Source organism: Notechis scutatus, chromosome Z, assembly GCF_049901735.1.
Source record: "Notechis scutatus isolate UNSWTSFEM ecotype Mainland chromosome Z, rNotScu1.2, whole genome shotgun sequence".
NCBI lineage: Eukaryota > Metazoa > Chordata > Lepidosauria > Squamata > Elapidae > Notechis > Notechis scutatus.
Window position 1 is genome coordinate 56134551 of NC_142025.1, and position 14010 is coordinate 56148560.

At 40.5% G+C, this 14010-nt stretch overlaps 1 protein-coding gene across 1 annotated transcript in view; it reads left to right on the forward strand.

Moving 5' to 3' along the window:
* ACAD11 (acyl-CoA dehydrogenase family member 11) overlaps positions 1 to 14010 on the forward strand; it is a 95160-nt gene that overhangs the window by 65027 nt on the left and 16123 nt on the right. Inside the window, exon 13 of the mRNA XM_087947319.1 lies at positions 2306 to 2404. Coding sequence (XP_087803445.1) covers positions 2306 to 2404 — 99 coding nt within the window. The remainder of the gene's footprint in view (positions 1 to 2305; positions 2405 to 14010) is intronic.

The following is a 14010-nucleotide window of genomic DNA, read 5'->3' on the forward strand; positions in this document are numbered from 1 at the left end:
CCCTCCCTCCTTCTTTATTTCTTTTTCTTTCTCTCCCTTCCTTCCATCCCCCCCTCTTTCTTTGTCCCTTTTTCTTTCTTTCCCTTTTCTCTTTATTTTCTCTAACTCTTTCTCTCTTGCTTTTCTCTCTCTCTTTCCCTCTCTCAGCCTCATCCGTTTGGATCAGGGGTCGCAAAACTTTTGGACCTCAGGGGCCACCAAACTCATAATTTTAAATCCCGGAGACCACTAATATGAATTTTGACTGATGGTGGCTTTCTGGTGTTGGTGGGAGAGAGAGAGAGAGAGAGATCTGATCCAACCTCTCCCTTTCCCTCTCTCTCTCACACACAGGCAGTGGTGGGATTTAGACCCCTGATCTAAAGCTGACAAAACTCCAAAAACTGGTCAAGTAGCTCTGGGGAGGCCAGTCATAAATTAGAACACTTGCTAAACAACCGGTCATTAAGTGAGGACCACTTGTATTTGGTTTGCCAGTCACCTGGCCACGCCCACCCAGTCACATGACCAGCAAGCCACGCCCACCCAGTCATGTGACCAGCAAACCACACCCTCAAATTAGGCCACACCCACAGAAATTTGAATCCCACCCTGGGTGGGGGGCACCAAGGATGAGTTTGTAGCACCAAGGGAGCAGTGGACCCAAAAAGTTTGGGAACCACTGATTTATCCCATCTTTGAACCAACAGACTAGGATATCCTCTGGCCAGTCGACTCGGCCGGCCAGGTCACGAAATTCCTCGGTGTATTCGGCTACCGGGCGACGGCCTTACTTTATAACTGATGAGGTTTGGGGCTTTTCTATTGGCGAGAGGGTCTTCGAAGCGGTTGTGTAGGGCCGTCATGAAGCGGTTGAGGTTCCTTAATTCTGGGACATTGATGTTGTGGAGCATCACCATTCATCTGTCTGCTGCCCTTCAAGGGCCAGGGTGACAACTCATAGTCAGGATCCCTGTGTTGGGAAATTCTGCCTGTATTATTGCATGTAGGCGAGGACTTGCGCCAGGAAAAATCCCAGTTTCTGGGGGTCTCCATCGAATTTTACTCCCAGGGGTGGGACCTTCCTTTGCAGTTGTATGTCTCTGGGTTGGCCAGGGTTAATCCCCTGTTCTGGGGCGGTTAGGGGTCGTGTACCTGGTATGGCTGCTGGTTCTTCAGCTTGTCCCGCTGCCCAATCATTCTCAGCTGAATCCGGGGTGGTAGCTCGGGTTCTCGCATTTTCTGGTTCCCTCGCTCTCCTGTGTTGGCGTCCTGGTGACAGATACACGGATCTGATAGTAGCTTTCCCTTGAAGGAAAGGATTACACCACCATAATAAATGATGGGCTTGGAATAGATTCCTTATGACTTACAAAGCCTTCAGCTTTCATTAAAACATTACTGTTGCCCTCCTGGTCCCATGATCAGATTTCTGACTCTTGGCAACCTATTTGCATTTACAACTAGTTGCCAAGCGTGCTGTGATCATGTGATTGTCATTTGCAATTTAATTTAATTTTTTAATTTAATTTTTTCATTTTCCTGATAGGACAATGCTGGGCAACTTATATAACATAAAAGGATAAATAGAAAAGCAATTAAAATTTAAAACATTAAAAATTTAAACTATGCAAAAGCTATCTTCTCAGCTAGCTTCCATAGGTCAATAGGGAAACTGACAAGAAAGATTGTGAGTGGATGGGATGTTGGATTTGAGGTCTGATCCCCCAAGTGACAATCCTCTTGCTGGAAGAATAGACCTCAAATCTGAAAAAAATGCTGGTTAAAGGATATTCTGAGCTTTACAAAATGCTAGTCCTCCCTAGCATTTTCTCCTCCCTTCTGGAAGCTTGTAAGGGCTCCAGAGTAGAGGGGGAAATGTTAGCATTTGTTAATGTCATGGGATTGCTTTGCTCAGTTACTGAGATTTGGGGCCAATTATTGTCATAAGTCAAGGACCACCTAAAGTACCACTACAGGTACTATTCCAGCTAATGAATTATAGTTTATTACTCTTTATGGTTAATTTAATTGCCGGTTGAATTGGAATTGTTATATTAAATAATAATGTTGAATTTGTATTGCAATTTATAGATAGGCGCTGTAATTATCTGAAATCCAATAAATGGCAGATATAATACAAATCTCATCACTCACACATTCTCTCACTCGTTTAGAGAGGATAATGAGACAAGAAAGGGGAAAAACCCTATCTCTTCTTTGGAAGTTTATCTCTGATATCATGCCTAGCAATCCTTCTTGATGTTTAGAAAAATCTGTAAGATTTTTTCTGTTTGCTGTTGCTAAATTCTGATGTTTGGTTTAGAACCTGATGTTGCATCAAGTGATGCCACCAATATGAAGTGTAACATTCAGAGAGATGGAGACAGCTACATAATCAATGGCAAAAAGTGGTGGAGCAGTGGTAAGTAAAAATGTTTCCTCTAGCGTAAAATTATAGTTGTGAGTTTTTGTATTAACACATCTGTCTCATTAAATGGACTGTTTTTTCTTGTTTTATTATATATGTTTTTGAATGAATACTTACATACTAATTCATTAATTAACTATTTATTTATTTAGCATATGGTATTCAATGTCAGGGAAATCTATGGTAAACACAATGCAGTCCTGACACCTAAATTGCTAGTTCATTTTGTTTGGCATTCTTTTCTTTTTTTTTTTTTTGGTAAAAGTTTTATTGATTTTAACAACAAATAAAAACACATAAAACATAAAACATAACATAAAAACATCATCATTCTTCATAAATTTACAGACCATTTTGTTTGGCATTCTTAATGTACCGCAGGAGTGAACTTGCTTAAACAGCTGTTTAGTGCACTCAGGTTGCTGGTTCTTCCCCGCTTCTCTGCTGTCTTGCCTTGCCTTGCCTTGTATGGTGTGGCCTTATATCCAGCCAGGTCCAGCACTAGCTTCACATACAAATGCAGCTAGGTTTTTCCACCAAAGTGGTACCCATTTATTTGCTTGCAGTATGGCATTCTTTCAAATTGCTGAATGGGCAGAAGATTGGGAATGAGAGGCAGGAGTTCACCCTATCTTGTGGAACCTGGCTTGAACTGCTGGAATGCAGGCTATTTATGACCTGCAGTTCCAGCATCATTCATGCTGCGCCACTACGTTCCCATTAATTGACTAACTTGCTGCTGGTCCCAAGATATAGGATGAGCATGTGGTGGTGTTTAGGAAAGAACTCTGCTACCTCTAAGAACATAATCAAAATTTACCCGCCCCATTCTGTGATGTTAGCAAGTCAATAGTGTTGTAGATCTATGAGAACAATCCACATTAACTTGATTGAAACTCCTGAATACATAGTGTTGTACTATGACTTCAGGTATCTTTATGTAGGAAGAACCTTGATTAAATTAAAGATCCACATAATGATATACTTGTTCTTCATTAACACTTATTTGTTCATTAGGAGTACAATTGTAACATATTCTCAATTTTTTTTTAACATAGGACTGTTATTTTTTTTAAATATCAATATCAATTTCATATTTCTGTAATATATTTTTTAAAATTAATTGATTTGTGAGGATTTTTTGTCTATAGAAAAATGGTGAGTTTTTATGTATTTCATTTCTTTAAAGTTTAATGCTTTCCAAACATAGCAAAGGCAAGTATCAACAAACTAGTGAAATGCCAAAAATATTAATGATCAAGACTAGATCAAATAAGTTCTAAAAGAGAAAAACTGAAGGAAATAACATAATTGCAAGGACAGAAAATTCTGGAAAGATATAGTGAATGGGCTTAGTGTAAACTAAATTTAACCATTCTCTTTTCTAATTTAATTTCTGTAATTTTTCTTTCTATTTCTTACTTTTTCATATAACATAAGTTTCCCTGAAAGGAAAAAGTTAATGGATATGTATGTCTATAAAATACGTATGATCGAATAGCAATTATTTTGTTTAAACCTAGTAATTTTAGTAAGTGTAATTAAGATTATCTTTCTGTAATCTCATTCATTCAGAGCACATAGTCACTGAGCATCTAACATGAGAAATGTTATATATTCTCCTATCCATTTTCTAAACTGTAAACCTACTTGTTTATTCTGCAGAATCTTCATGGTCCATAAGGATCTCTTCAATTTTATCATGATGTCTTGTCTTTTCCGGCACCTACAATGTTTTGTTAGGTTGATGTAATGAAAGAGTCTCCCATTAAAAAAAAAGTAGTATAGAACTTCCAGTTGCGGCGCCGTGGCAATGTGGAGATAGGAGAATGAGCTCCATTCTCTGAATCCTAATTAGCACATCTGGAAGCCTCCTTGAGGAGAACACAAATCCTGGAGGGATTTGTGAAATAAAGGGGAAGCCTGAGCAGTAACAAGCCGGAAGGTGAATATCTGCTTCACTGTAAGGAAACCTCTTTACTCCGACGTGTGAATGTCCTGTCACTTTATAATGGTGGATCTGAGGTCGCAGCGATCTCAATAGATGAGGAAGATCGGAAGGAAAGATCGGAACAACAATGGTGGCGGCATCAAATGGATTATTGATGATTTGGCATTGTGAAGGTGGAGTGTGATTTTAGAAGAGGAAGAGGAGATGATTTTAGAGGAGGAAGTGATTTTGGAAGAGGGGGAGATTTTGGACTCTAGAATAGTGAATCTCGGAGATAAAGGGCAGTTGTTTGAGGGGAAAATAGCTATCTAATGGTGAGAGAAGAGGAATCTGGAAGGAAGAGGATATAACTAGTTTGATTGAACAAAAAGTGGTTAGATTGGAGAGCAGAATATATTAAGAAAATTAGAGTTGTGACAAGTGAAATCTGGAATGAGAAGGAAATTAACTGCAGAGGGTTGTAGAGGAAGAAATGACTAAAGATTGAGACAATTGCTTTTATTGCAGCTGACATTAGAGACTGAAAGGAAAAAAGAAACTGACGTAAAAGAATGTGAATAAACAGAGTGTATGATCTGAGACCAATATAAATCTGAATAAGAATACGATTTTGATAAATTGCTTGATTACTGATTGATGTTAATAGAAAATATTTGAATTAATTAATAGTTGAACTTATTAATGAGTTAATTAGTTGATTGGTAAATAATTTAATTGTAATAGTCTTAAGATTTTATATTCTTGTTTAAAAGGTAAATAAGGTATTTGTAAAAAATATAGATAAATATTGGTTAATTAATACAGGATATTGGATTTAATTTACCGTATATACTCGAGTATAAGTCGACCCAAATATAAGCCGAGGCACCTAATTTCACCACAAAAAAAATGGGAAAACTTATTGACTCGAGTATAAGCCGAGGGTGGGAAATGCAGCAGCTACTGGTAAATTTCAAAAATAAAAATAGATACCAATAAAATTACATTAATTGAGGCATCAGTAGGTTAAATGTTTTTGAATATTTATTTCAAAGAAAAACAGTAAACTAGCTCTGTAATTGGAAAGGGAGCCAACAAAACCAATATGGTATCAACAATAACTTTAAAAGTACAAAAACCTTAGCTCAATCAGCAACCAAGCTAAAACACAAGAGTTAAAATCCTTCAAAACTGGATTCCTCCTCATCATCTGTATGTCCAAACAGAGCTTCAACTTCATCTGGTGTGAGGCTATCAGCATAGACATTGTCGTCATCACTGAGTTCGCAGTCATCACCATCACTGCTGTCGTTCTCATACAAAGCGCTGTCTTCACTGCCATCCATAGTATTACTAATGCCACATTTCTTGAAGGCACATTGCACCATGTCCTCTGGAATCTCTTCCCATGCATCACGAACCCACTTTGCTATTAATTCTATGTCGGGCTTCATCAGATTTCCAGCTTTTGTCAATCGGGCTTGACCAGATGACATCCATTCATGCCACATTTTTCGTACACGGTCTTTAAAAGGTTTGTTTAAACACACATCTAGGGGCTGCAATACAGATGTAAGCCCACCTGGAATAACGGCCAAAGTAACTTGAGAAGACTTTGCCAATTTTTTAATGTCATCAGATGTGTGGGCTCTGAACATATCCCAAACTAGCAATGATGTTTTTTTCTTTAAGGCTGTTCCTGGACGTCCATTCCAAATTTCTTCCAGCCATTTTTTTGTTCCGTCTTCATCCATCCAGCCTTTAATATGTGCACGCACTGTAATTGTGGTGGGAATTTGACCTTTTAGGCAAGGTCTTTCTTTTGAAAATAATGACAGGCCGCAGCTTAGTTCCATTAGCCAAACATGACAGAACGACTGTGAAATGGTTTTTTTCATTTCCTGTGATTCTGAGTAAAATAGTTTTTTCTCCCAAACTTGCCACAGTTCTGTTGCTAGGAAGATCAAAGGTCATAGGTGTTTCATCCATATTCCCAATATCTCCCAGGTCAAAGTTATGGATCCTTCTTTGTTTTATGATGAATGAATGGAATGACATCACTTTCTCATCAAGGTCTTTTGGCAACTTCTGTGAAATCTTTGTTCTTTGCCGCAAACATAAGCCATGTTTATTCATAAAGCGGGTACACCATCCTGCTGACACAACAAAATTTTTAATGCCTGGTGCTTTTAATTTGTCATCTTTAGCCATTTGAAGGGCACGTAAGCAATTCCCACACGTGTCACGCAGTAACCATTTTGACGACACTCCATAACCCATTTATACAATTCAGTCTCTAGAGCTTCATATGAAGGCTTTAAACCACGTCGAGCTTTTTTTGCCTTTGGAATCTTTTCCAAGTCAGCTTTCATTTTCCGCCAGTCCCTCACTTGTTTTTCGTCAACACAAAATTCCCTACTTGCAATACTGTTATTGCTCTCTTCTGCTCTTGACACAACCTTAAGTTTGAAACCAGCTTCGTATGACCTGCGTTTTTGTTTTGGTCCAGGATTAGACGTATTGGGATCCATTTCTAACAGGATAAAAAAAAAAACTTTGAAAACTTTTGAACAGTACGCATGCACTCATATTATTTGTGGACAAAAGTGGATATTCATTCAGGCTAGAGTGCTTTAAAATGTAAATGAGGTTAGTTTCACACACACTCATGCACACCGTTTCGCTTTCCATAAACTAATTTTTTAGTGCATGACAGATGAAGTGCCTGACAGATGAAAGTCCTCTTAGGAAACTTTAGATCTTAACTGGCATTACATTTAAAATCAAACATGTTCACATCCTTAATATCTCAATTTTTTTCCATGGCAAAGTGTTTCTCAAATAATAATCCATAAAAAATTCTCACCCACCTGCATTGACCAAATAAAATTACTAATATTTTGAACATGGAGAGAGCTGTGTACCTATCTGCCATTTAGCTGCCCAAAATGAGAAGCCAGCCTGGGGGAGGGGAAGGAAACTCATACCACAAACATGAGATTCCACCCATTGACTCTTGCTAAAGTGCATGATAATTGCTAAAGTGCATGATAATCCTTTTTGTAATAGCATGTTAACTAAAGAAGAAATGAATTTGAGGGATGGTGCTCGTGGCAAACTTTCTCTGCTTAGATTTTGGCTCAGAAGTCCTGAGAAACAATCACATTTCAATGGGCTTTAGTATCTGGGATATTAGACTTCCAGTATTCCAATATATTGGAGAAGAATAAAGGGTCTGAGATACTTTTCTCTCTGTTGATAATGGTACTTTTCATCAATCAGGTGGTGGGCTATGAAGCAGGAAACAGACCAAGTGTACAGAGTGAGAAAAAAAAGTTTCACCTAGATGTCATGATCCAAATCAGAAAATAAACCAGGATAAGGCTCAATCCAGGTTTTAGTTAAGAACTAAAAGTTGCAAACTTCACATTTCAACTTTTTAATTTTCTTCAGGTTCTAGCAGCCCCAGTGATAATGGTAACAGCACTGAAGTAATAGTAGACTTCTATGAAATATAACTAAAAAGGCATGTTGCTTTCATTAGTGTCAAGATGGCATGAATTAACATGGCATAAATACTCAATTGCAAGTTAACTTCATTCACTCTTGGCATTAAAAAATGCCACAGGGAGGGAATTATTATCTAATTAAAACTTTCACTAGGACAGTTGAGAATAAGTTTGATGTTCACAATTTCCTCTTTGAAAAATACCAGTAAATAGGGAACAAGAAGATGAAGAAAAAGAAGTGTGTTTTTTCACACTTTTCACACTGCAGTGAACAAAAATGGCATCATAGGAACAGGCTTATTCTCAGTCCAAAGGTTTGTTTCTGATATCTTCCCTGATTTAAGGGAAATTTGGGGAATGACCTCACTATCATGAAAGGTTTAATTGATTCACTAACCCAAAAGAAGATGATGATGATGATGACAGTGGTAGGCAGGAGTCACTCTCTCCCTTGCAAGAAAAAAGCAAGAGCCGTTCTTATGATATCTCTCTCTCTTCTCTTCTCTCCTCGGAATAAAGTCAAGCCCTTTCCAGCACGCACGCGCATCAGCCATCGCCCTTTGCACCTTGCAAATGCAAAATCCCGGGTTTTTGCATTTGCAAGGTGCAAAGCGCGCGCGCGTGCTGGAAAGGGCTTGACTGTATTCCAGGAGAGAGAGAGAGAGAGAGAGAGATCATAAGAATGGCTCTTGCTTTTTCGCCAGCCCCGGCACTGGGGCTTGCAGGGAGAGAGTGACTCCTGCCTCCCACTGTCGCCATCTTCTTCTTTTGGGTTAGTGAATCAATTAATTTGGGAAACGATCTCACTATCATGAAAGATTTAATTGATTCACTAACCCAAAAGAAGATGATGATGATGATGACAGTGGTAGGCAGGAGTCACTCTCTCCCTTGCAAGAAAAAAGCAAGAGCCGTTCTTATGATCTCTCTCTCTCTCCGGAATAGTCAAGCCCTTTCCAGCAGCGCGATCCACCTCCGCCCTTTGCACCTTGCAAATGCAAAACCCCCGGGATTTTGCATTTGCAAGGTGCAAAGGGGCGGAGGTGGATTGTGCCTGCTGGAAAGGGCTTGACTATTCCGGAGAGAGAGAGATCATAAGTGAATCAATTAATTTGGAAAATGATCTCACTATGAAAGTCAGTGTTCTCTGCCAGTGGGGCGTTTGGAAGAAAATGCCCCGCGGCATATCCACGTGTAAGGGGGAATCAGAAATCCCGCGTTAAGCCACGAAGTCCCCCAATCGCACAGCCCAGAATCGCCTCCCCTCATGGGGCAGCAACGACGCCCGGCGTTTCCCGAGAAGCTCCACCGTGCAATGAAAGCGCCCTGGCTCTAGGCTTCGGCCCGCTTGGTTTTTTCTCAGCCCCAGCTGCCTTCAGTCCGCTGGGGAGGAGGAGGAGGAGGTGGTGGTGGTGGTGGCGGCTCGCTTTTTCTGAGCTCTAGGCTCGCAGGCTCATAAAACAACGCGAGCCGAGGTGCCTCGGCTCCACTTGGCTTTGTTTCTCAGCCCCAGCTGCTTTCAGTCCACGAAGGAGGAGGAGGAGGAGGAGGTGGTGGCGGCGGCGGCTCACGTTGTTTTCTGAGCCTGCGAGCCTAGAGCCTAGAGCTCAGAAAACAACGCGAGCCACCACCACACCACCACCTCCTCCTTCTCCCGAGTGGACTGAAAGCAGCTGGGACTGAGGAAACGGCAAGCGGACCTGAAGCCACCTCGGCTCGCGTTGTTTTCTGAGCCTGCGAGCCTAGAGCTCAGAAAACAACGTGAGCCACCACCACCTCCTCCTTCTCCCGAGTGGACTGAAAGCAGCTGGGACAGGAAACGGCCAAGCGGACCTGAAGCCACCTCGGCTTGCGTTGTTTTCTGAGCCTGCGAGCCTAGAGCTCAGAAAACAACACGAGCCACCACCACCTCCTCCTTCTCCCGAGTGGACTGAAAGCAGCTGGGACTGAGGAAACGAAGCCAAGCAGACCTGAAGCCATCTCGGCTCGCGTTGTTTTCTGAGCCTAGAGCCTAGAGCCAGGGCGCTTTCATTGCACCGGGCGTCGTTGCTGCCCCCTGAGGGGAGGGCGAATCTGGGCTGCGCGATTGGGGGACTTCGTGGCTTTGGGTGGGAGCGAGGACAGATGGAGTCCGCGAAGTGGGGCTTGCCTGCCCTTGCTGGCTGCCTCTGCTTCCTTAGGGGCGGGGAAGTGGGCTCATCTGGACCAAGGGTGAGTCTCCCCCTCAGTTTCCCCAGAAGGATCTTCCGTTGCTTTTGCCTCTTCCCTCTGTTAAAAATCCCCCCCCACACACACACACACACTTATTTTCGGGCGGATAGATTTCGTGTCTGAGCATTCTCACATGGCGGTGGGTCTTTCCCCCCCCCCTAAAAACAGTTAAAAAAAGAAAAAACAACATATCCTCATGCAAGAACTTTTCTGCTTCCGATTACCCCCATGCTTAAAAGTTGCAAAGGAAACACGGAAGCAGGGAAGCGGCTGCCCAGCTCCGGAGCTCCACGCCATTTTTTTTTCAGAGGGGAATCTGACTCGAGTATAAGCCGAGGGTGGTTTTTTCAGCACAAAAAATGGGCTGAAAAACTCGGCTTATACTCGAGTATATACGGTAAGTATTTGTGGGGTTGTGGAGTTAGATTTAGAAACTAAGGTAGATCTATTATACATATAAATATAACATTACATATTAAATAATTATAATTTTTGTAGTAATAGTAATGATTTATTAAAAATGTATTCTAGATTTTTGATTGAACATTAAATATATTGTAAGAACATAAGAATATAAATATATAAGAATATAAATAAATATACTGTTGAAAGTATTGACACAGGTGTTGTCTTTTTCCCAGTCTTCACCATTATGGTAGTGATGCTTGTCATTTCCTTTAATATTTTGCTCTTTTTCTCCAAATACTACAGTATATATATTATCCCAAATCAGCATTCACTAGATCCTTGGTCCAATACTCTGGATTTGTCCCTTCCTAGGTTCCTATAGATTCATTCCTTGTTTTGGAATTTGTCATGCCCCTGTTGGAATCTGAGTCTGGGGGGGAGGTTGAGCAGCTGACAGGGAGTGGAAGTGTGGCTCCGGTGGCTGTGGAAGAAACTGGGGAAGGGCACAGTTTGGCTGGGCATTCAGAGGAAGACCCAGGGCCACCCCCTCTTCATCATAGGGCACGCAGGGAGGAATGAAGAAGGGAACAATGTGAGTTATGTGGTTTATAGGAGAGGAAAGAACCCTGATCCCCTTCATTAGCTGCAGCTGGGAAAACTGTTTAAAAAGGCAAACTATGCACAGCAAAGTTGCTGGAAGCAAAGCGTACATTATCTCTATTTGTCGAGGCATATCTGGGCTCTGGCATCCTCCTAACTGTGTGTGTTTCGTTATCTTTTGGAAATCTGCAATTCCTTATCCTGCTCTGTCTCATTAATTGCTGCAGTGTGGTTTGTGTTGGTTTTTATTTATAATCTATATTTACATTGGGTTCGGACTGAATTTCTTCCCTTTAAAGACTGTTCTTGGGAGAGTTTTTTCTCCAGCCGATGATAACTGGACATTGGGGGCCAAGTTGGAAGTATTAAAGGGACTTTACCTACTTTTATGACTTTGTTGCTTTTGTGCCACGCCCCGGGTCATCACAGAATTTCTCTTTCTTATTTTAACGTCAATTAATATAAATTATTAGCAATGGAAATTACAAGTATTATATCTCTAATTATTAGAACTTTTAGGAATCTCACTGTTCTATATAAAACCCTTAATAACCCTACATAGTCTTAAATTGATAAAGTCTTAATGTCAAATACTATAAAATATAATAAATCTTAGAGAGAATATAAATTCATATAAGATATATACTGTAAGACACTTATTCAAATAATCACAGTTATCCCCAGTTCATGAAATTGTAATTATGACAGATAAAAGTATAAGTATAATGAATATGATGATATGAGAATTAGTTAAAGCTAAAAGGAATAGGTTAAGAAATAAATGGAAAATTTATAAATAAGCCTGAGGAAAATATCTGTGAAAAATAATAGAAAATATGTAAAGTAGAGGTTGATATGAACTAAATGTGAAAGATGAACATGTAAACCAAATTATGTTTGTATGGAGATGTGAAAACCTGGAGTCATGCTGTTCACTAAAAAGAGATGTTTCTTTAAAAATGTAGAAAAGTGAAATAAAACTTTTACAAAAAAAGACACTTATTCAAATAATCATCAGTTATCCCCAGTTCATCAATAGTTTTCCCCCTTATTAATATTTTTAAATTAAGAATTTAAGAAATTTATATGACTACATAAATATATAAATCAGATTACATCAAAAGGATTTCATGTACCAACTACCCTCTCCCCTTCTTCCATGAAAAATAGCAGATACACGGATCTGACATCCTGCCCTTCTTAAAAAACAGATAGATCTACCTGGAAAACAAAAAACGTGTTACATTTACAATTTAGGATGATTCATGATGGTATTTCAGGTGGAAATTTCGTAGTAATGTGGGTGCTTTTACATGTTGTTTGGCTACCCACTCATTTTCTGAGGAAGGAAGATGTTTCCAAGCGACTAAATATTGTGTGGATCCACGGTGAGTACGCGAATCAAGGATATCTTTAATTTCAAAATGTTGTTCCCCATATACCATGATGGGAGATGGAGGTGTGGGAAGGGGGGCGGTCTGAGGTTTGAAGTGATCTCTGGTTTGAGCAGGCTACAGTGAAATACTGGATGAATCTGCCTAAGTGTTTTGGGAAGTCGAAGCTCTACCGTAACAGGGTTAATGATTCTGGAGATGGAAAATGGGCCAATGAATTTTGGTCCCAGTTTCTTAGAGGGTTGTAATGATTTCAAGAATTTTGTGGACAAATATACACAGTCCCCAACTTTGAAAGGTTTAGGATCGTAGTGTTTTTTGTCCGCTTGAACTTTAAAAGCGGCTCTAGCTTCCTGTAAAGCTAGTCTTACCACTGGCCATGTGGCTTGCTAATTAATAATCCACTCCTTAAGGGAGGGGATTTCAGGTTCCTTGGTGGGTAGTTCTGGCATGGGGTTGAATTCTTGGCCCGTGGCTACCTGGAATGGAGTGAACCCCGTGCTGCTATGGACTGATTTATTGTATGCTACCTCTGCAAAAGGAAGAAGGTCAGTCCAATTGTCCTGTTGGTAATCAATAAAGCATCTTAAATATTGTTCTAATATGCTGTTAGCTCTCTCTGTCGAGCCATTAATTTCTGGGTGATTGGATGACAATAACCCCTGGGTGGAGCCTAATAGGTTTAAAAACGCCCACCAAAATGTGGGTGTGAATTGAACACCCCTATCTGAGATAATCCATTGGGGAGCTCCATGAAGGCGATAAATGTGTATTAGAAACATCTTTGCCAAGGCCTTGGCAGTTGGGATCTTTTGGCATGGAACAAAGTGAATCTGTTTTGAAAAAAGATCAGTTACAACCTAAATGACAGTATTTCCAGCACTTTCGGGAAGCTCCACTATAAAGTCCATAGAGATCTCTTTCCAGGGTGCTGAAAGTTCTGCCACTGGAGGTTTTCCTTGCCTTCTTTTTGCAGCAGCACAAATGGGGCAACTAGCAATATAGTTTTCAATGTCCTTTTTGAGAGAATCCCCTTAAGGGAGGGGATTTCAGGTTCCTTGGTGGGTAGTTCCGGCATGGGGTTGAATTCTTGGCCTGTAGTTACCTGGAATGGGGTGAAAACCGTGCTGCTGTGGACGGATGTTGTATGCTACCTCTGCAAAAGGAAGGAGGTCAGTCCAATTGTCCTGTTGGTAATTAATAAAGCATCTTAAATATTGTTCTAATACGCTGTTCGATCGTTCAGATCCACCGTTAGTCTGGGTTGATTTGATGACAACCCCTGGGTGGAGCCTAATAGGTTTAAAAATGCCCGGCAAAATGTGGATGTGAATTGTACACCCCATCTGAGATAATGCATTGGGGAGCTCCATGAAGGCGATAAATGTGTATTAAAAACATCTTTGCCAAGGCCTTGGCTGTTGGGATCTTTTGGCATGGTACAAAATGAACCTGTGTTGAAAAAAGATCAGTTACAACCCAAAGACAGTATTTCCTGCACTTTCGGGAAGCTCCACTATAAAGTCCATAGAGATCTCTTTCCAGGGT